Raw genomic sequence first — 19,937 nt, 5'->3', positions numbered from 1 at the left:
AAATGTAACTTGAGAGTGTAGAACCAATTTTTAGATTAGGAAAAAAAAAAAAATCAAGTTCTGTGGAATGCTGTTAGCTGTCCAGACCAAATAGACCAGTTTGCCAAGGGGCTGATGGACTAAATCAATGCAATTTATGCTAGCACTAGTGACACTTCGTTGAAAAGCAGCTGGCCTTCTTATCACCAAGATGAGAATTAACTGTTTTTACCAGGATGAACATTTTTATTGTGGAGTAGCAGTAGAGACAGTAAACACTGTATTTCTTAATACTTCTTGTATTAAAAAATAACCCCCCAAAAAAACACCAAACCTAAAACTGTAATTTGCCAAGTCTTTTGGAAATTCACTGTGGTAACTAGTACTTCTGCTGGGTCTGTCTGACCTGCTTCTAAGCCAGACATTAGAAACAAGTGTTCACTAATGTCCTGGCTGCTACAGAATAGATCTGATTAAAGGACCTGTTCCTTCTCATTTTTGCAAGAGTCATGCTTACAGTGTTTCAGGTAGCCCTTCCCGTGGTGCCACATTATATTAGAGAAAGTAGCACAGCTGACTGTTCATCTAAAAGACAGTTATAAAAACCATTATGCAGTGTTGTTACTCATTCCCATGTGGATGGTTGAATGCTCCATTATCTAACTTTCCTGAATGCATAATGGGGAAAGAAAGTGTCTAAGTGAAAAATTAATGATTGGCCCATAGTGAGTTAAAAAGCATACATTACGCTTCAGACAGTCGCTCTTTAAACTTGTCAATAGAAGCTACAGGTGCTGTAGAGAGGTTTAAAAGCCAGTTGGGACTGCTTGGACAAGTAAAATTTTGTCATTTTCCTGCTTTTGGAAGTGAGGAAGTAGGACAAGTAGCAAGATGCGAGTATCACACTGGTTGGAACCTTTTAATTCATTTGGAACTTTGATGTAACATTTTCCATTTCATGAAGGCATGCACATACGTTACTAATTTGTAAGAATATGTAAAAAGAGGCACTGATTTATTCAAAAATGTAGCAATACTACCATGCAACTGTGCCCACTACAGACAAAGGTGATTTTACAGAGGTGATTTGTTCCAAAGTGATAGTAGTTAATGGTGAAGTTCTAACAACTGTATACAGCTGTTATTCAGAGGAATAGTTTAGCCATATATAGGTTGTGGAAGTCATCTGTTCATCTAGTGTTTCGCTTATTCTGGTTCAGATAACTCATACTCATGGAAGAATACAGTTTTAAGGCATTAAACTTTTTTGCAAATGAGGGAAACAAAGTACCTCTATGAAGCAAACTGAGTTTTCATATTGGCATTTTTTTGCTTGGATGCCTAGCTCTGTAATTAATTAATGAATGTTTTACCAAAACCCGAAGCAGTTCAGCAGGACAGGTAAATACTGGACTATTCCAACAGTATTTACTGAAGCCAAGAAGGGAAGGGGCAAAAAAATTGTCACGATTAAAGGGCATGGGTGTCAAAGACTGGAAGGAAAACAAATTTTAAGTGTGCATGTGTTAGGAGTCTTGGACAGGACTGCTGAAGGGGAAAGGTAACAAAGAAACAGGGCTCCAGAGAAAACATCTGCAGAAAGCAAAGCTTCGAAGGCAAGTACTCTTGTGTGCTATTGCCAAGCAGCTTAGAAAGAAAAGCCGTTGTTACGAGGGATTTTTTCCTCCTTTCTTTTGATCAAAAAGGATAGAAGCAGTTCATTGTACAGGGTCTTTAGAAAGTATCAAGACGGGAAGTAGAGTGCACTAATCAAAAAACGGTGCATTTGGCTTGAAAAACTAGTAACAGCAGTAGGTTGGGAGGTATGAAAAACCATGCACCAGTCCCAGAGTGATGCTATTGGGAAAGGACAGAGAATAAAGCAAGGCTGCGCAGCCTGTAACACAATTCTTCAGGGGTAGGGCGTTCCAAAAGCTTAAAGGAATTCAGAATATTATTTTTTAACAAAATACTGCTAGGGGAGGAACGTACCCTGCAGTTCTTTAGCACTGTGGCCAGTATCAACCTCTGATGTCTCTTAAGCCATGTGTGTCTTTGTATTACTGTCATTTTTAATAGCTACTCAAGAAGGGTGAAGTATACTAAGCCTTGCTCAGAGATTCTAATTGTAGATTTTTCATTTAACTTCACTGCATGTTCCTATTTCTGTAACCCTGCAATTTTCAACTACGGGCAACTGTCCGTTAGTGGGAGCGCTGTCTAGGTCAATGCACTCTGTAGAGAATTGAGAAGAAACTGTCAAATCAATGGAATTCTGCTGATAAATAGATCAAAAACTTGCAAACCATATACTCAGTTTATGTTGCTTCTTCATTGAGCTCACTGCCCCTTAATTGTAGGAGAAAACTGGGAAAGATTTCTTTGAAATGCAAAGCCATATGAATAGATACTGTGTCTTCAAGGCCAAATATTACAGAATCCATATGCTGTATTTGTGAAGACCTTGTATTTTTAAAGGCTCTATCACACCTCGTATTTCAAAACAAATAAAACTCTTGTGTGCTGACAGGTTTAAGTGGAAGGAAAAGCCCTGCTGTTGCAATAAGTCATTTTTCTGCATCTATTTTGCGTGTAGGACACAAGCAGAGAGAGTGAGAAAGCCACGCTGCTGCAGAGGACCCCAAGGGCTCTTGCCCCGCTATTTAGAAAGTCAAGCGGAAGGACAAGAACAGCTGTTCAAACTGACCGACAACATCCAAGATGAGTTGTAAGTACTGACACAGTTACTTTAAGTAGTTCCATTTGCTACCATTCTATCTTTGTGTCTTTGGGAAGAGAGAAAAAATTATTTCACATGCGTGCATGCACATACATGTCATTTGTTTTCTCCTGGTACTAATTAGCAGCACAGTACTAGCATCTGATGACTTCCACAATGGCCTGTCCACTGGCTATATACAAATGTCATAGCAGGTGCCACTGGAGACCGTGCTTCATCTGCTGCTAACAGCCATTGATCTCACATGGCATGCAGTCTGCAGAAAAACTGGAGCCTTGGCTTCTTGACTTAGTCCTTTTAATGGTCCTGCTCCCTTCTCTTATTACAAAAGATGAAATTTCTTTTAAGTTTCTAAGCAATCAACAGTCCATTTAACATGCGTGTTCAATGCATGCCCAGCCTTTCCTGTGCATAAATAGATCTGTGTTGCCAGAACGTGTACTCCTCTTCCTGTGTAACAGAAGCACATCCATACAGGCAGAACTAGTATCTGTTCCTTTATCTGCCCCTGTCTGCAATTTCTCACAGTCAAAGGCCTAGGAGAGTGGCTAGTGGCTCCATGATAGCAGTATGTGAATCACACTGACCTGTTACTTGTGTACAGTCTCAGGTGGCTCTGGTTTAGCTATGAGAGAAGCTAACTTGGATGCTTGTAGTACATGTTATTCCTAACCTAAGAGTGTTAATAGTTAATGATCAAAATAACCTGCACAATATATATATTTATGTATTCATTTTTCCAGAAAAGCCTATGCTGAATGATCTGAATGGGTAATAGATGCGCCATCAGTTTTGCATCTATGCTTGAATGCCTTGGCTATCGGTGCATGAAAGCAAGTGAAAACAGCAGGTGATGTTATATTAGTGGTCAGGGTTGACAGCATGAAAAAAAAAAAAAGTGTATTGAATAAAAGCACAGAAAGGTATCTCTACATTTGTTTCTACAAGACATGTCAGTTTGCTGGGTTAGGGTCTCAAGGCATAATTCATTACTTAACCACATCCTTCTCTACCACAGTTACCTGAACAGCTGTTTTCAGTATTTCATATAATACTATGTTTTGCACGTATTATCCAACAGAGCATGTGTCAAGGCAGAGTAGTTAGAATTGTTTTCAGTGCCTCAAGAAAAAAAGTAAAGCATGTGGTGAAGCTCATAGAGGGCGTTACCCATTCAGCAGTCTGTCCTAACTCCACCAGCATCAATGATCAGGCACCAGAAGCCAGGTTACCTCCAGCTGCCTGTAACGAAGAGTTTGTAGTTTGCCACTTGCTTGTGGCCCTGTGATCTTGCACTCTTGCTATTTTAATCTCACATAAAGAATCTAAATGGCATATCCAGTCTGGCTCTTAAGTGAGGAGAATCAAAAGAGAGCAATTTGTGACAAAAAAATATTTTAGCGTCAACTTTTCGCAGTATACCCTGTAAGCAGATCTGTGTGCATTTGTCATTGAGTCACACTGTTCAATCATTGTGACTTTCACCATTAAGAACATCATTCAACAAGAAAACAGTGTTTCTTGTCATGGAAAGTAAGTACAAAATTATGCCTCTGACTTTTATCCCAGTATCGTAATCAGAAACACATTTAAAGACCTGATTATTTGCATATTTTCCTTCAGAGTTAAATCCATAAAAGGGGGTTTAATACCTTGCTCTACTGTTCTAACTAAATGTTTCCACATTTTTTTCCAGTTAGGCTCACTGTTTCACTTCTGGAAAATATTGTGTAATTACTTCCTGATGTTGTTAAAAACCCACAAATTCTCCAGAGATCTGGTTGCTTCTGCTTTGTTCTACTGGATCATGTTTCATTTAATCTTTCATTTTATTAATTTGAGATTTTTTTAATAGTGTAGAAGCATGTTTTAAAAAAACCAGTCAACTAAAGTATTATCTTGAAGTAGTATCTTAAAAGGTTAAATACTCATTTTGAGAACTAGGCATAGAGAAGAAAATAATAGTTGGCAAAAGAAAATGGGTAATGATGCATGACTCAAACTTAGAACAAAATGTAGAGCTTGAACTACAAATTAGCTAATGTTTCAGTGCTTCGCCATAAAATGTGTCCTCTATTTCCATTCCTCAAAATATATACATGACAGCAGTAAAAATCTAGTATGAAGAATCTGAGAGAGAATCTGTTCTTCTTATGGAAAAAATACAAACCTGTAGTCTGGTTTCCCAGTTGTGTGCACTGAACTTCATAGTAGCTTTTGGTCTTTCAGTTCTTTCCATGGATGTCCCCATATATACGACTGTAATGACATACATCAGGAAAAAACAGCTGTTCTGCTTTTGTGGATATACAAAAACTTCTAAATGTCTCAGCTTCACTTGGACGATTGTGAAGAACAATGACAGAACATTAGGAATTTCTGATAAACTTTCTTTGAATTTTCTTTCCCATCAAGGGGGGGGGGGGAGCAGGGGGAAGAAAAGAAAACCAGCGTGCCGGTGGGTTTGCTCTGGTTTTGCTTCCAGTGGAAGTCCAACCTGAGTCAAAGCTAGGACCTGCGTAAAATACTGGACTTGCTTTTATGCGCCTATTCAAAGGAACAAGACTATTCTGCAGGCTATGATGTGACTGTATTTTAAAATGAAGATTTCTGTGCTACTTCTTAAAAAAAAAATCACTCTCCTTTATACTTATTTCAAAGACAAAACCTTATCCTGAGGTGTTTGAACTTTGAAGGAGGAGAGGAACTGAGGAACAAATGCTCTTTTCAGTCGATGTGTGAACCCTTTTGCCTACGGTTTTTGTTTTAAAGTGGACAAAAACGAATGCTTCTGCTTCTTTTACTTAAAGGAACCCACTTCTATTATGCTATCATATCATAGTCATATCATGCTACTCTTCACAGCACTTAAATGAAAATTTAATCTGTTAACTCAGATGAGCATGTATGCCTTTTTCAATTTTATGGAAGCAAAAAGCATTTGTCAGTTGATGTGACTATAATACATAGGGCAGGGAAAAGACAAGTTCAGCACGGAATGGCATCTTTCAGAGAAGTATCAATAGAAAATTACTGGCGTTATTATTTTATACCATAAAAAGAAACCATGATCTCAGTTTTTGAAATATTTTTGGCTACTAAAATTCTGCTTATAGCTATAGGTTTATTTGGATGTGTAGCTCTTGATGATTTGTGCAAAGTGTTATTTAAATGGCAGAACAGACAGTAGTTCTGGAATTGGTGATTAGAGATGGTAAGTTTTTCTGTCTATCAAAAGCTCTTAAAACTGAAAATCTTCAATGTTTTCAAAAACAGTGGAGTGTTTTGCATAATATAGGGCAAAAGCAGACAGATTTGTACAAGCAACTGTTCGGAAAATAGTAATTTTGAACCTATCTGACAGCAGGAAAATCTTAGTTCTACAGATACTTGTACTGTCGTGGGTTGCTGACAGCATTATTACTCTGTTTAGCACTCTTTCCTAGTGATGTTGTATATTCCATATATAATTTTCTGAAATTTTCAGCATTAAAAAAATCACTAATGAGGTTCATTTCAGGAGTAAATCAAAAGTGGGGGAGAAGTGTTTGCGTGTGAAATATCTATTCCACTTTTGCATTCCTTACTGCTATTTTTTACACATCAACCTTTCCAGCCATCGTAATTCTCAATCTTCTTAATTCACTCTTTTCTACCTCCTCTATTCATCACTTGGACTAATCTCTCTGGGGAAACCTGCTTGCTGCTTAACCTTTCACCCCAGTGTTAAACAGCTAATTTCTCTTTTCTAGCTACTGGTCCAAGCAGCAGGTTAAACTTGTTTTTTTTGTTTTTAAAGGCAAGGGAAGTGCGTGGTAAAAGGAACTACAGTAGGTTTATAACATGTAAAAGGATAATGCTTTTGTCATAAATACCTGCACACCTTTTTCACATATCAGTAATGGAACTAAAGTTACAATTAAACTTCATTGTAAGACTTCCAGTGCAAGGAAATTAATCTTCCTAAGTCTTGTTAAAGGATATTTTTATATACCCTTTTAATGTCCAAAGCTAGAAGCCAGGCATTTAGTGCTAATATTTGATTTACAGCATGATCTTTTTCAGCTGAGGGGGTACTCACCAGCTTGCCTTTTAGAACAGTTTAAATTAAATACAAATGAATTGTACATGTTATGCTATTAATTTTTCTGAAAGACTTCTAAAGGTCACTGAACACAACAGGTTAAAACATTTATTACAGTTGAGTATTTTTAGCTTCAAGTGATTCATTTCTTGGGGTTGTTTTTGTGGTTTATTTTTTCCTTTTTTTTTTTTTTTTTGCAGCTTCATAGCAGTGGAGAACATAGAGAAGTATTGCGTTCTCATTTCATCTAAGGCTGTTTATTTCCTTATGAGTCGTGACTTCACAGACCGTGAGGCCATCTTCCTAGAAGTCAAGTATGATGATCTCTACCACTGTCTTGTTTCAAAAGATCATGGAAAGGTGTATGTACAGTTGACGAAGAAAGCTGTTAATACAAGTACTGGTGTAGCAATTCCAGGTCCATCCCAACAAAAACCAATGGTAAGGATCGAGTGCCTACTGTTAGATTCATGCAGGGTTTCCTTTCCCCTCAATACTAGTGCTGAAAATGTTTGTAGTCATCAGTGTTCGGTTTCCTGTACTGCTCAACAATGAAAACGTTCTGACAGCAGTGAAAATAGCTGCTGCCAAAAAGTTTCAAGTAATGATAAAATTTGTTCCGTAAAGATTCTGAGAAAAGCTGATGGTAAAATCAAAAATATTCCTGAACAACAAAGTTACAATAGGAAATGTTTCTTTACCTGAGAAAAGATTAACTTTACAACACATACATGGAACTTAAATACTATGCTCTATGTTTTTACTCTAGTTTTCTCTTCTCACATATATAGTATTTTTTACTGCAAAATGCCTAGGATTTGAAAGTCATATGTATGTCATACAGGTAAAAGTTAATCAGAACTCTCACCTCTAAACCCATTAGCTTTTTTGCTTCATTACAGTAGTTGCTCAGGGTCTGTTTTACAGACAAGGTTACAAGCTCACCCCTGACCCAAGTCAGTTTACATTCCAAACAGACAAGCCAGATGAAAGTAGGAGAGGAAGCGAAGGAAATAACTTCAAATATTCCGAGATGTTTCTGCTCTCACCCAACAACACCTAATCTCTGGCTACCTGCCTGTCTGTCTCTCCCTCTCTCATTCCTTCTGTGCTGCACCTCAGCACTGAGAACAGGTCTCCACTGAAACATTTCTATTCCTTTACAGAGCCTTCAAACATAGCCAACCCAATTCCTTCAGTTAATGAAGTAATAAAAAATAAATATATTCTGCTTTAGACAATAGTAGTGCCAAAATAACAATAAACACATTTGTTTTTGCAGGTCAATGTGAAATCTGAAGTTCTTGCCGTAAAGCTCTGTCAAGAAATAAACTATGCAAAGAGCCTATATTATGAACAACAGCTTATGTTAAGACTCAGTGAAAATCAAGAACAATTAGAGCTGGACTCTTGAAACATCTTCCTTACTGACAGAGTGAATTGCAAGAATCAGTCTGGAGCTGATGGTATTCTGTAACTAGAGAAAATACTATATGGGAAGGAAATAAATATGATTTTAGTATTTAACTATATGGCATCATTGTGAGTAAGAAAATGTGTGGTGGGCTTTGTTTTGTTTTTAAAGCATTAGTTGTATAATTAAGATACAGCTGAAATGCATCTGGTTCTGGGAGAAGCCTGTATTTTGCTAACATGTATATATGTAAAAGTGTTTCTTGTAAATAAGAGGGTACAGACCAGGGTGTTGGTATAAATAGAAGTCTGTTTACTGTGTAAAGAAATTAAAGGATCTATACTGAGTCTTACTGCAGTACCTGAAACCACCTGTTCTCTCCCTCTCTCTGCTTTTCACAGTTCAGGAACATAGGTAAGAGTTAAAAAAAAAAAAAAGTTAACTGCAGCTGTCGGAGCACAGAAGTCCTGTAGTTTTCAGTTTTAACACTGTAATTAGGTGTATTGATTTTTTTTATCACTAGTACAGCTAAATATATGTATACTTAATATTCCACTGAAATGTCATTGTTTTTAACAAAATAATTGTGTTATGTTAAATATTGCAGTGATGACTCACTAGTTCAATTACATTTCCAAAATACTAGAAAAGAAAAAGCTGAACTCAAACTTAGCAAAGTCTGTACGTCTGAAGGCCCCTGCTTCCAAGTTGTTTTGAAAACAGTTTAAGTGAGCAGCCTTGGAAATCAAAATCTTTAACTTCAGTTTTCCCTCCACTCTGATTGAGTAAGTGTAAATATAGTTAGCTGGTTAGTGTGGAAGTCTCCTAGCACTGGAAATGCCTGGGTTGGGGGGGGGAGACATCACTGCATCATTTGTCTTAATGACAACCTCTACAAAATTAAACTTTTTGAAATAATAAAAAATAATATGTTTTTTCAAATGTTGCATATCAAATGAGTATTTGTCTCACCAATTTCAACCAAGCTAGAGATTGAGGAATGTAACAGAAGGGATACCCTGCAGGTAGGTGTGTGGGTTTTCTTTTATTTTGTTTTGTTTTTGGCTTTTGGCTCTAGTTTTCATGTGTGCTCCCTGGAGATAGTTCAGTAACTGTGCTGAATATCTGCATGCAGTACAGCACTGTGCTATGCAAGCTTCAAATATGAATACACAATTTTCCCAAAACTGTTCAGTAACCTTTTGCAGATTTCAGGAGCCTTTTAAAGTGTTTACTTTGTAAGCCTCTGACTCAAAAATAAGACGTCCACTATAACTTTACTTTCATCTTAATTTACCTTTTTATATCCTTTATGATAAAGGCATACAAGAATATTTTTAAACTGAAGGTTAGAAGTAAAACTGTTTTTAACGCTTGTACTGTGAAAGGCGGAGGACCACTGTGTAAGGACAAAACGTAGTATCAGTGGATGTGTGTATGGTCTGTGACTGGAAATCAAAATCCACAAAGTCCATTATGCAAATGAAACTGATTTAATGCACCACTTTTGTATATTTCTCTGTATAATTTTTAAGTAAAGTGTAGAATTCAACAAGTGCATTGGCTCAACAGTGCTTTAACACAACACATCAGTCCCGTTAGACTCTGCTACTAAGACTTCCTGCTTCTCTCCCCTTTAAAATTCTTTTTTTAATGCAGAAAATGTCTAGTTGCTAAAACTGGAAAGTAGGTGGGCAAGGTGAATAAAAAGTAGTTCACAGCTCTGTGGTGATAAGTTACAGGCAAAAGGCTTGCATACTTTGTTTTGCAGCAACTATGTGAAGGAGCTGATAAGCAAACACCTGAAAAGAAGAATGATAGTACACCCACTGAGTGACCTGAACCCAGGGAACCACAGGAGATAATGGATATAGCTAGTGTATTTCTTTATTTCTTTTGGAATGTGCGTAACCTGTTTTTTGGCTGGTGATAATGATTAAACAGAACATTATTTAGAACTTCAAGAAGTGTACCCACTACCCTATATGTACAGGAGTGCCATGGACTGTAACTGGTTTGATTATTCTACTATGTTACAATACTGTTCCAGCACTGATGCTGTGCTCCTTCCAAGTACAGTGACTGAAGTTGCTCATTCGTATATAGACATGCAGAGTTTTCTCTTATGGGTACATATACAGTGCTGATTATAAGGAGTGAACTATAGCCCTTCATGCAAGAAATGTATTTCCTCATTTAGCATTCCAGAACAAATTCAATTAGACCTTCAGTTTTCTTCTATGTTTTTTTTTTAAGCTCAGATGATATTACTTGTTGCTGTAACCCAACTATTTTTATATTATTTCAGAACTCTTACTGTGGACTTCCTATTGTTATTGGCACTACTAACATTATTACTAAGTGAATAAATAGAACTTTCAGATTCCAAGAGCCATACTCAAAAATAGTTTTCAGAGGAGGTAGAGAGTAAATGCAAGTCTCCAGCTTTCACTGAAATTCTTAAGAAATCAAACACAAGCTGTAAGCAGACAAGACAATATAATTCTGTTTACCAAATTATGTAAAGTTCTGAGCTTTATGAAGACAGCATGCTTACCCTTTAGCCTGGTTTCATTTGAGGAGGAGGTATGACTTATAGCAATAAAAGCAGATTGTCTTGATATATCAGAAGCTGTGGAGGAAAAACAATTACTGATGAGAGACAGAAACACAGGTTTCTCCCCCTGGACACTCTTTAGCACACAACTAATACAATTCAGGAATGAAAATACTTTTTTTATGCTCGGTTGCTCAAGTATCTATAAGAAGCTGTTGATATGGTCCCCAAGCAGCCACTCACCTTTACATGCTGATAAAGGTTAAGTAATCCCATCAACAATGCAGGCAGTGTTTATGAAAACAAACAAAAACACATACCCCATGCACTGATAACGCTGAAGGAGAAATACTCTGCTACTGCCTGTTAGCTGTAATTTAATTTTACGCAGATTTTGATGAAAACTGTGCAACCTGTTCTCTGCCTACTCAGCCCAACTTTGTTTTCTTACTGTAGCAATTTTTTTTAAAAGTACAGGCAGTGAAACAGGAAATACAAAATGAGATATGCCTGAAATAAGGTAAACAGCATGCAAGATGTGGATAATATCCTTCCCTTCCTTCTGCTCTTGAATAGATTTTTCTAATAAATCAGCTGGATACTAGCTGAACAGCTTAAGCTGTTTATCAAAAAAAGTGCAGTGCTTACATTTTTGTGGAGAGAAAGTAAGTGGCTAGAAGTTCCACATCTCAAAATAGAGACAATAATCATAATGCATGCTTACGACAAGGAGACTTTGATCTATTTGCTATCCCATTTCCTAGACTGCATGATGTTTTATACCATTTATCTATTCTCTCCTCAATCCTAGATTTACTTTCTAGGATCATAGGCCAAATACGTGTGTACATATATACATATATATACACACAAAAAAACTTATTTTCCCCCCGTAACACATTTTAGCACTGACCTGTTTCCTACAACAACCCAAACCACTAGATGATGACTCCTTTATGAATAACCTCGCTTGCTCTGCTTCTCTTCCTTGAAGAACATTCCTCTATCTGTTAATCACAGTGATTTCACCTCTGGTACCTTGGTGTGAAAAGCAGCTTTCTAGGTGTACACAGGGCAGGTTACAGGCAGCTGCAAAGATTTAGAAGCAGAAAAATAAAAGACATTTTAATATAACAGTTGCACAAATAGCTAACTTGGTTTCTCATAAAGAAACATTCTATATGGGTGTGTGTATGTACGTATACATAATAGATATAAACTTCTTAAACTAATCTTGAAAAGTGATAGCCATACTCCTTATAACCTCTATTCTTAGAAGTGTAGTTGCTATAAAGAAGTACCACAGAAAAATATGTAGTTCTGAAAAATCAGACTATGCCCAGAACTTTGCATTCCAGTCCAGACTTCTGTAACATTCAAGCTTGATGGCAGACTATTAATCAGCACAGCTGAGGATGCTGTTTCATCACAGGTGGGGCTAGGACCAAAACAATCCCATCTCCGCATTTGTAGCATTGGGTCAAATTGATTACAGCCTCGTGATAGCTGGCCTGATACTCTGACAGCCTTAAAAAAGGAATCAGGACAGTTCAAATCTATCTGCCTCACTAACACCATAGTTACCTAGCTAAGAAAATGTTTCATTAACAGAGGTCAGATCAGTTTCTCCAAGGCAGAGCTGTATTTCTTTCCTAGTTCTCTATCATCAGACTTTCTGAAATGGGAGAACATGAGTAAAAAAACAGCACCAGATGTGTACACAAGGCTGGGTCCTCACACTGTGACTCGATTTGCACATGTCTCAGCTACAATACAGTGCAGTGTTAGTCATGAAAGGAGGTCTGCCAAAAAGGGTGAAAAAAAAAAAGTTACTCATTAACCACTGACAAACAGTGAAAATTTCTTTCCCTATCTTCCCTCAGTGGAACTACAGCATATTCAAGTATAGAAATACAAATAATCTTGGAGCTAAATGCAGTTACATAAGAGGTGCATACCTACTGCATTATATCAATTCTATTAACGGCCTGTTGTACAGTTATGTTGCCTCAATGCAATCAGACTCCAGAATCACAAGGGGTTGATTTGGGGGTGGGTGGTTTGGGTTTTTTTTTGGTAACTGACACACTGCTGCCCAAGCAACGTGCCCAGCACATACAGTTCTCTCAGGGGATAAGAATAACCTTGCACCTCAGGCCTATTCTGGTCTGACTCAAAAGTACTAAAAGGCCATGAGAGAAGTAAACAGCTTTCATGTGCGTTTACATTTTGGATAAATGGATGGGTCACCCAAAGGACAAGGATTGTGTATGGAGGCTACAGAACAGTTGTTTCTGTGCACTAAAAATGCCAGCCAAGAAAACAAAACAAACACACCACTGGATACGGCAGCTGTAGAGAAATTTTAACCAATAGAGAAATCTATCAAATCAACCAGCCATCAGCACTCTAGAAACTGCACCAGCAAACACTTGCATTGACCTTGGCGGATGCCTGACCATACCTAATGACTTCGAGGCAAGCACCCTCCAGCCAGAAGTGCAAACCAGCACATAACAGAAGAATGACGTGGCAAAAAATCTGTGCCTCCATATTTAGATGAGGAAAACCATCACCAACAAAAAAAATAACACCGTTTTCAGGAGCAGACACCCTCACCACACACAGATCCTTATTTTGATAAAGCCCTGACAATAACTCAAGCATCACCAGTGATTTCTCCCCCTTCCACGTGCACCACTGAACCTCAGACCTCCTCTGAAAAATGTTACCAAGCAGAGTAAGCACAGCAGAAATTTTAGTCATCTCACAGAAGCAACACAGCACTCATTGTAAAAAACAGCAGAATTTGGCCCAATTTCAGGCAATTAAAGTACTAAAGTTGACAGCAGTTCAGTATCTTAGACGACTAAGTTTGCACGCAGTAAAGTGCAAGGCCTGCACCAGAACCTGGAATCTTGCTCCCACTTTCTCTTCCTTACCACAAGGCCTGCCGGCAGCTTTACAGCACCCTAGCTCACAGGTTCTCCACCAGCACAGTGGGCAGATAAATGAGAACAGCACTAGCAAAATCGGGTGGCAGCACTGAATGGTCGGTTGGGTTGTGCTCCCTTCTGAGCTCATGCATCTCCCTGCAGTCACCTGCAATCTACCAGGCAACTGAAGCCTTTTCCTCTCTTTTCCCCCCCCCCCACCTTTTTAGTCATATGATTCTCTCATATGTGGACAATGCTCTTGCAACCAGTAACATTTTAAAGTTAATTCTTAACATTTAAGCACAGAAGTAGAAAAATATATGCCATTTTAACTAATTCAGTAACACCTGTTAAGGTATTGCTGTGCTTATGTCCAGTGAGGGGAACAGCCCAGAAATGTAAAGACTATACTTAACACTCCTTTCTGTGACAGAATATGTCTTTATTTGTGGTACGATAGCAGCTGCACTATGAATTATCTGAGGGTTATGCAGAGACAAATATACTTAGCTGTATAGGCACCCGAAGACACTGGCATTATAGCAAGATCTATTTGCTGTGGGTTCCTGTGGAAGTTTGAAATAACTCACACAAGGCACACGAATACACTTTTCTCACCTTGCACACACCCGCAAGACTTCTGGACCCACCAGTTTCCTTCCATCGTTCACCCACGAATGCTGAGATGTGAGCAATCTGCAATTGAAACCATGTCACTAACCAATCAGTGAGCCCTGCACGCACAGCCCAGTGCCTGCATAGTCCACAGAATGAGCATCTCCATCCTTTCTGGGTTACAGTCCACAACACTTCTTCCCACTACCTGCACTGTAGTAAGCAACGGGTTTCCACCCTAAGCAAGACACACAGAAGAGTCTCAGCACTTGCTCTCACAGAGACAAGGAGAGAGGAGGTATTTCTGGAAGTCTGGCTCCTATTCAGAAGAGAAATGTTTCCTTTGGCTTGTGAAAGTTGCTCAGACTGAGAGCAGTAAGAGGCTGAAGAAGCCAGCTTTCTATTCCCTGTTCCATTACTCTTTTTGATTGGCACTTTAATGAGGGCGCTAGGGGTCGACCCCCTGCCAGGGGGCTGGTTCATGCCCCGTTTATCTCACAGTCCATGTAAGACTAAAATAACACGCCAGGCTGAGTTTCACTGGCTTGTGATCCAACAGCCCACCATGATGGATTGAGTGACTGCAGCAAGTTGGCAGCTAAAGTGTGTTGTAACAGTATCTTTCTGTCAGCGCAACACAATGGATTTGCTGATTCCTGGGTTTTCCCAGTGTTCACCGTCACCATCGGCTCCGAATTTTCTAAAGTTCATTTTCCAGGGGGCTGCAAAGTGATAATAAATAACATACCAAAGGTTATGCCAAGCTTTTCTTCCCCTCAACTGCCCTGCTGCTGACAAAGTAGGGCTGTGGTGCCAGCTTTACTACAGCTGCAGGAGCAGCCCCGAATTCCTATTACTCACTTCCAGCAAGGGGCAGCTGTATTACTCTTCTCATGTGAGCTCATTCTGGAGCGCAGGCCGTGTCACCCCAAGCAGCGCAGGGAATGCCATCGGACACGAGAGGAGGTTGCTATGTACAGGTCTCGCCGGGAGAGCTGTAGGCTCATTTGGGGGCCAAGTTCACAGAGTGCAGAAACAGAGCTGACAAGCCACAGATTTTGTGACCCCCTCACTTACTTTGCACGGCTCAGAACCATGAAAATGACCCACGACTGACCTAGAAAGTCTGGAAACCCTGTGTGAGGAACAGATTATGCTTTAGACCCATTTCTTTAATGTTGCAGCATAACCTCATATAGCCTTTATAGGAAAACACCAAACAAGAGGTTTCTTTCCTTTAAAAAACGAGTTATTAGGGAATTAACTGAATTTTTATTTTAGCTATCTAAAGAAGTGCTGCATGCACTACTACTAACTAAGGCCTTTGTCTCTGTGCCGTACTCTTATGTACCTTTTATTCTCCTTGCCACAGTCTGTGAAATGAACAACGCACCTCAAATACAGGGGAGAACATTCTTATCTTCAGCTGTTGCCACCTTAACCTCTCCCAGACAGCGAGCAAATAACCACCACAACAGAACAGGCTTTTCACTTATCATACAATGATTTTTGGCAGCCCAAATTTCAACAAGCTAACTCCCCCACTCCCCTAAGTCAGACAAATACCCCCGCATCCCGAAGCTAATAAAAATAAGGAGGTTGAACGCTGTTCTCCTTGCTTAGGGGAGAACAATCACGTACGTCCGTACAACTGTCTACAGTTGCCCATTTCAGTTAGTCCTTGCACGAGGCAGTGCAAACAGCCATAAATACTTTGAAATGCAGCCTGAGAACTTCAAGGGCCCTAACATCAGTGCATTCATTGGGGGCAACCAGAACTGATCCCGCTTGACCCCCTTCCATCTCTAGGACATTAGATCCAGCTAACTCTGGGCAAAATCAAGTGTGGTCCTGCCAACAAAAGGAGTGACTAATACAAAAAATAAGCAAGGAAGGTAAGAGCAATAAGAAAATGGATGTGTACAGGACTTGAACAGGGAGAAAGCATAGGGATATGAAGAAAGAGCATGATGGGGAAAAGGGGACAGACTGAGCAGCTGGTTGAAGAAAATAATGGCCGCTCTCAACAGCAGCTTGCTTTCTACATCGACAATATGAATCACTCCACACCACAGATTTCAACTTGTGGTGCTGGAGAAACAAGCCTCATGAGTTACCGATCTGTGTTTGTGAAAGAGAAGCAATGTTCTTAACTGCAAACTGGAACAGCAGCAGCACATAGGGTCGCTACTGGAGCAAGTCTCTGCTAGCAGCGAGGTAATTAGCCTAATTCTTTGCAGAGCTCCTCTAGAGAATCCAGTTCGTAGTTCTGTGCACCCCAACGCTGTAGCCTGCAGACACATTACTCATCCAGCTTTGATCTAGCTACCTCAGAGACTGCCAACAATACCGACACAGCAGAGTGAAACAGAAGATGTGCTGTGAAAGCGGTTTGGAGTTTTATTGAGGCCGTCACCAGTCAATCCACCTAGCCAGTTCAAACCCAGCTTGTATCTGCCTACACAAGCTGCTGCAGCCAAGCCCTAAACGCTCCTCAGGGGAGAGCTAGATACACCTTAGCACACTAACACAGAAGAGGGCATACCAAGCATACAGCCAGAAAGCCTGGGAATTATTAGGAAAAATGAGTGGGTGGGGGAGCTCAAGGGACCAGTGGGAGGATGCGGGAAATCAGTAACACTGATTTGAATAACTGGTAACAATTATTAGATCTTTTTTTGGTATGAATCATCTCTCAGACTTACCATTTGAATGATGTCACTCAAGGGGCCGTAAAAAAAAAAAAAATACAGTAGAAGGAACAAGCCTCCCCTGACACAAGGGTTTCAAGCCATAAGGTGAGTGGCCAAACAGGTCTGGGAAACTTCACCAACATGTCTAAAAGGGAGTGAGTTTTATGGTGCACATACACTAACTGGCAGATCAGACAGGCAAATTTGTCTTTAGGAAAATCATGGTGTTACTTAGAGCTCTGCTGAATCTCTTCAAACTGATAGAGAAAGAGTGGCCTTGCTTATCTGGTGGCCGCTGAACTTGTCCTTGCCCCATTCCCTCCCCAGTGGCGGCCCTTGCATTTGAAAACCAACAGTCTGCAAAATTAGTCAGTCAGAGCCATCCCCAGAGGACAAAACAAAATCAGAACAACAAACCAAAGCCCCACAACAAGCAAAGAGAAAGTGAGTTTGAACAGAATCCATTCTGTGATTGGGTTCACCAAACGTACAAAAATGTTTCTGTCGTTGCAGGAGAAGGGGCAGCAGAGAGCAGTGCTGCCTTACGCAGATTTCAACTAATTTTTTAAATAACTGCACAAGGAGAAAAAACATTTGATAAAAAGCTAGTAGCATCAGCAACAGGCTGATGCAACAGGCAGGCTCAGGAACCCAAGTGCAACCCCACCACAGTTCATGCTCTTACTGAACCACGTCCCTTTATGTCAGTACAAATACCGAGCTTCCGCATCCATTCTACGTTTCTTTATCACCTGCTGGGCAAAATGCTGAAACATTAAGAAAGCAAAATGACATTCTTGTCCTCTGGTACGAGAGGACAGAGCGAACTGGAAATGCTGAAGGTAAGCTCTACAGCAGGCGATACCATTCCAGCTCCCACTTTGGTGAATCCTTCCCCCAGTGCTGGAGCCACCGCCAGGGTAGCTGCAGCCCACAGCTCCCCGCTCTGCTGCAGTGCTGGGCTGGCCCAAACGCACATCTGGACAACGCGGTAACGTCAGTCTGAGCTCCTGTCCTTCCTCAACACCCAGGAATTTCGGATACCAAGGGAGATGCTGTCAGTACTACTTTGCACCTAATGTAAACCTGGCAGTGGCTGAGGAGCTGTATGTGAACCGAAATGTGCATGTAGTGCAAGAAAAACTTGACCTCCTTCCCAGATCCAAAATGGGGGAGGGAAACCATCATTCTGCACTGAGCAGAGCAGGAGGCAAAGCTGAAAATACTGCTCTAGGAAGGCTCGCAGCTCCCTGAAGTCAGCGCTTATCTCTAGGTTTATACAACGATCTTTCCATTTCAGACACAGAGCTCCTGGCTCCTCTGAAGCTTCACTACCGGTAAAAGTCTCTTAAAGCCTCTGCAAGGACCTCTTTTACGGAATTTAAGCACACACACACAAAACACACAAAAAAATACAGGACTGGAAATACTATGCAGCTCCTAAACAGGCAGCTTCTATTGGTTTCAGACTTTCCTTACCTACAATGAGTGAATAGGAAGACCAGAGAACTCAAAGTTCTAATTTCAAAACATTGATTTTAACCTAGAGAACTAGGGTTTAAGTGCTCTACCAGATATTACTTTCCAAAGAACTTGCCACCCTATTAACTTTAATTTGCTTGGAGGTTTGTTTGGAGACAGGAGAAGAAGAAGTAGGCATTTTGGAAAAGGTCAACAAACCAAATTCTGCTTTTGGTTCCGTATCTCTGGGGCAAAGCCCGTGATTTACATAGAGGTCATGTGAGTAAGAGCCAAACTACACCATGTACAGCTAACAATATATATTAGTAACTGAGAACAAAATTAAGCTTAACGGTTAGCATAATGCTATGTTTTTACAACATCTGTCAGCAATTATTTGTATTTACTTGCACTGCAAATGCAGAAGAAAAGTCAGAGAAATATAAACATCAGAATTCCCTGAATTCCCAGTCTTGCATCTTCCCACAAAGAAACTCTAATCATTCCTGTTTAGACGCTAGTCGTTCCCTGCCCTCTCCAGCATGGAATTTCTCCCCGATTCTCTACGACCAGAAATTATTGGTCCTGTTTCTACACTGGAACAAACACTAACCCCACTGCAATTAGTGGCATAAACTTCAGTGCTCTTAAGACAGCAATTAGACCTCTAATACTTTCTGGACTCCAAACAGCAGATCAAACTCCTTTCGGTTCCTGCTCTCCCCTTGGCCATGCCTTGCACTACAGCAAAAAGAGGAGGCAGGGAAAGCAAGGGTTGTGCTCTACTCGAGTTGTACTCCACCTGTGCAATGCAGGGTGAGGAACAGGTTAGCTGGGTGAAAAGTTCACTGCAAGCTGAGCTGTCTGTTTCTCTTGCTTAATTTATCCGATATTTGGCTAACCTTGCTCTGAACCCAGCCCCCAAGACCCCCTTCCTCTCATCCCTCCCCAGCGGGCTCATGTCAGCCAAAGACACCGCCCCTTATCCCCTTCTCCCTGACCCTGCTGAATGGAGCGGGGGCTGGGACAGAGGGCCAAGCACAAAGCCCTTGCACTGGAGAGATAATTATTTATGCTCAAAACTCCAACAGGCCTCGTCCTCAGGAGCAAAAATATCAGTTCCACAGTCAGCAACATTTGCCTGATATCATGTCCAAGTTTATCAGTTTTCCCAAGGTTGGATGGCACCCAGCCCACACACCCCCACTCTGCACCATGACGCTCTTCCAGAGACGTGGCGCTGCCTGAGGAGCTGGCAGCCTAAAACGGCCCCAACCTATGCTGGCAGACCTTGCAGGGGGACTGGCACACCGCTCCTACTAGTTGTACCCATCTCCAAGGTATCAGTTAGCCCAGTATGTCTATTGCCTCCTTTCTGCAGCTCGAGAGAGAGCCTCAGAAAGGAACGTAACAGACAAAATATTGCAAAAGGCAGACCATTAACTGCAATAACACAGG

The 19,937-nt window shown here is 40.3% G+C and overlaps 2 protein-coding genes across 8 annotated transcripts in view; one reads left to right on the top strand and one right to left on the bottom strand.

The window, feature by feature from the left end:
• The window catches only part of VPS13D (vacuolar protein sorting 13 homolog D), a 103,214-nt gene extending 93,440 nt beyond the window's left edge, over positions 1-9,774 (top strand). For all 7 annotated transcript variants that reach the window (XM_066982257.1, XM_066982255.1, XM_066982254.1 and 4 more), the window contains 3 exons: positions 2,576-2,707; positions 7,004-7,244; positions 8,086-9,774. In XM_066982257.1, coding sequence (XP_066838358.1) covers positions 2,576-2,707; positions 7,004-7,244; positions 8,086-8,217 — 505 coding nt within the window. In that variant the 3' untranslated portion in view covers positions 8,218-9,774. The remainder of the gene's footprint in view (positions 1-2,575; positions 2,708-7,003; positions 7,245-8,085) is intronic.
• DHRS3 (dehydrogenase/reductase 3) overlaps positions 1-19,937 on the bottom strand; it is a 71,009-nt gene that overhangs the window by 11,775 nt on the left and 39,297 nt on the right. Inside the window, exons 8-10 of the transcript XR_010826411.1 lie at positions 11,688-11,863; positions 10,775-10,849; positions 4,890-4,978 (exon numbers count right to left, since the gene is read on the bottom strand). The gene's annotated coding sequence lies outside the window, so the exon portion shown is untranslated. The remainder of the gene's footprint in view (positions 1-4,889; positions 4,979-10,774; positions 10,850-11,687; positions 11,864-19,937) is intronic.

Source organism: Anser cygnoides, chromosome 23, assembly GCF_040182565.1.
Source record: "Anser cygnoides isolate HZ-2024a breed goose chromosome 23, Taihu_goose_T2T_genome, whole genome shotgun sequence".
Taxonomy (NCBI): domain Eukaryota; kingdom Metazoa; phylum Chordata; class Aves; order Anseriformes; family Anatidae; genus Anser; species Anser cygnoides.
Note: the sequence above shows the minus strand (reverse complement) of the source record. Positions and strands in the feature narration are given on the sequence as shown.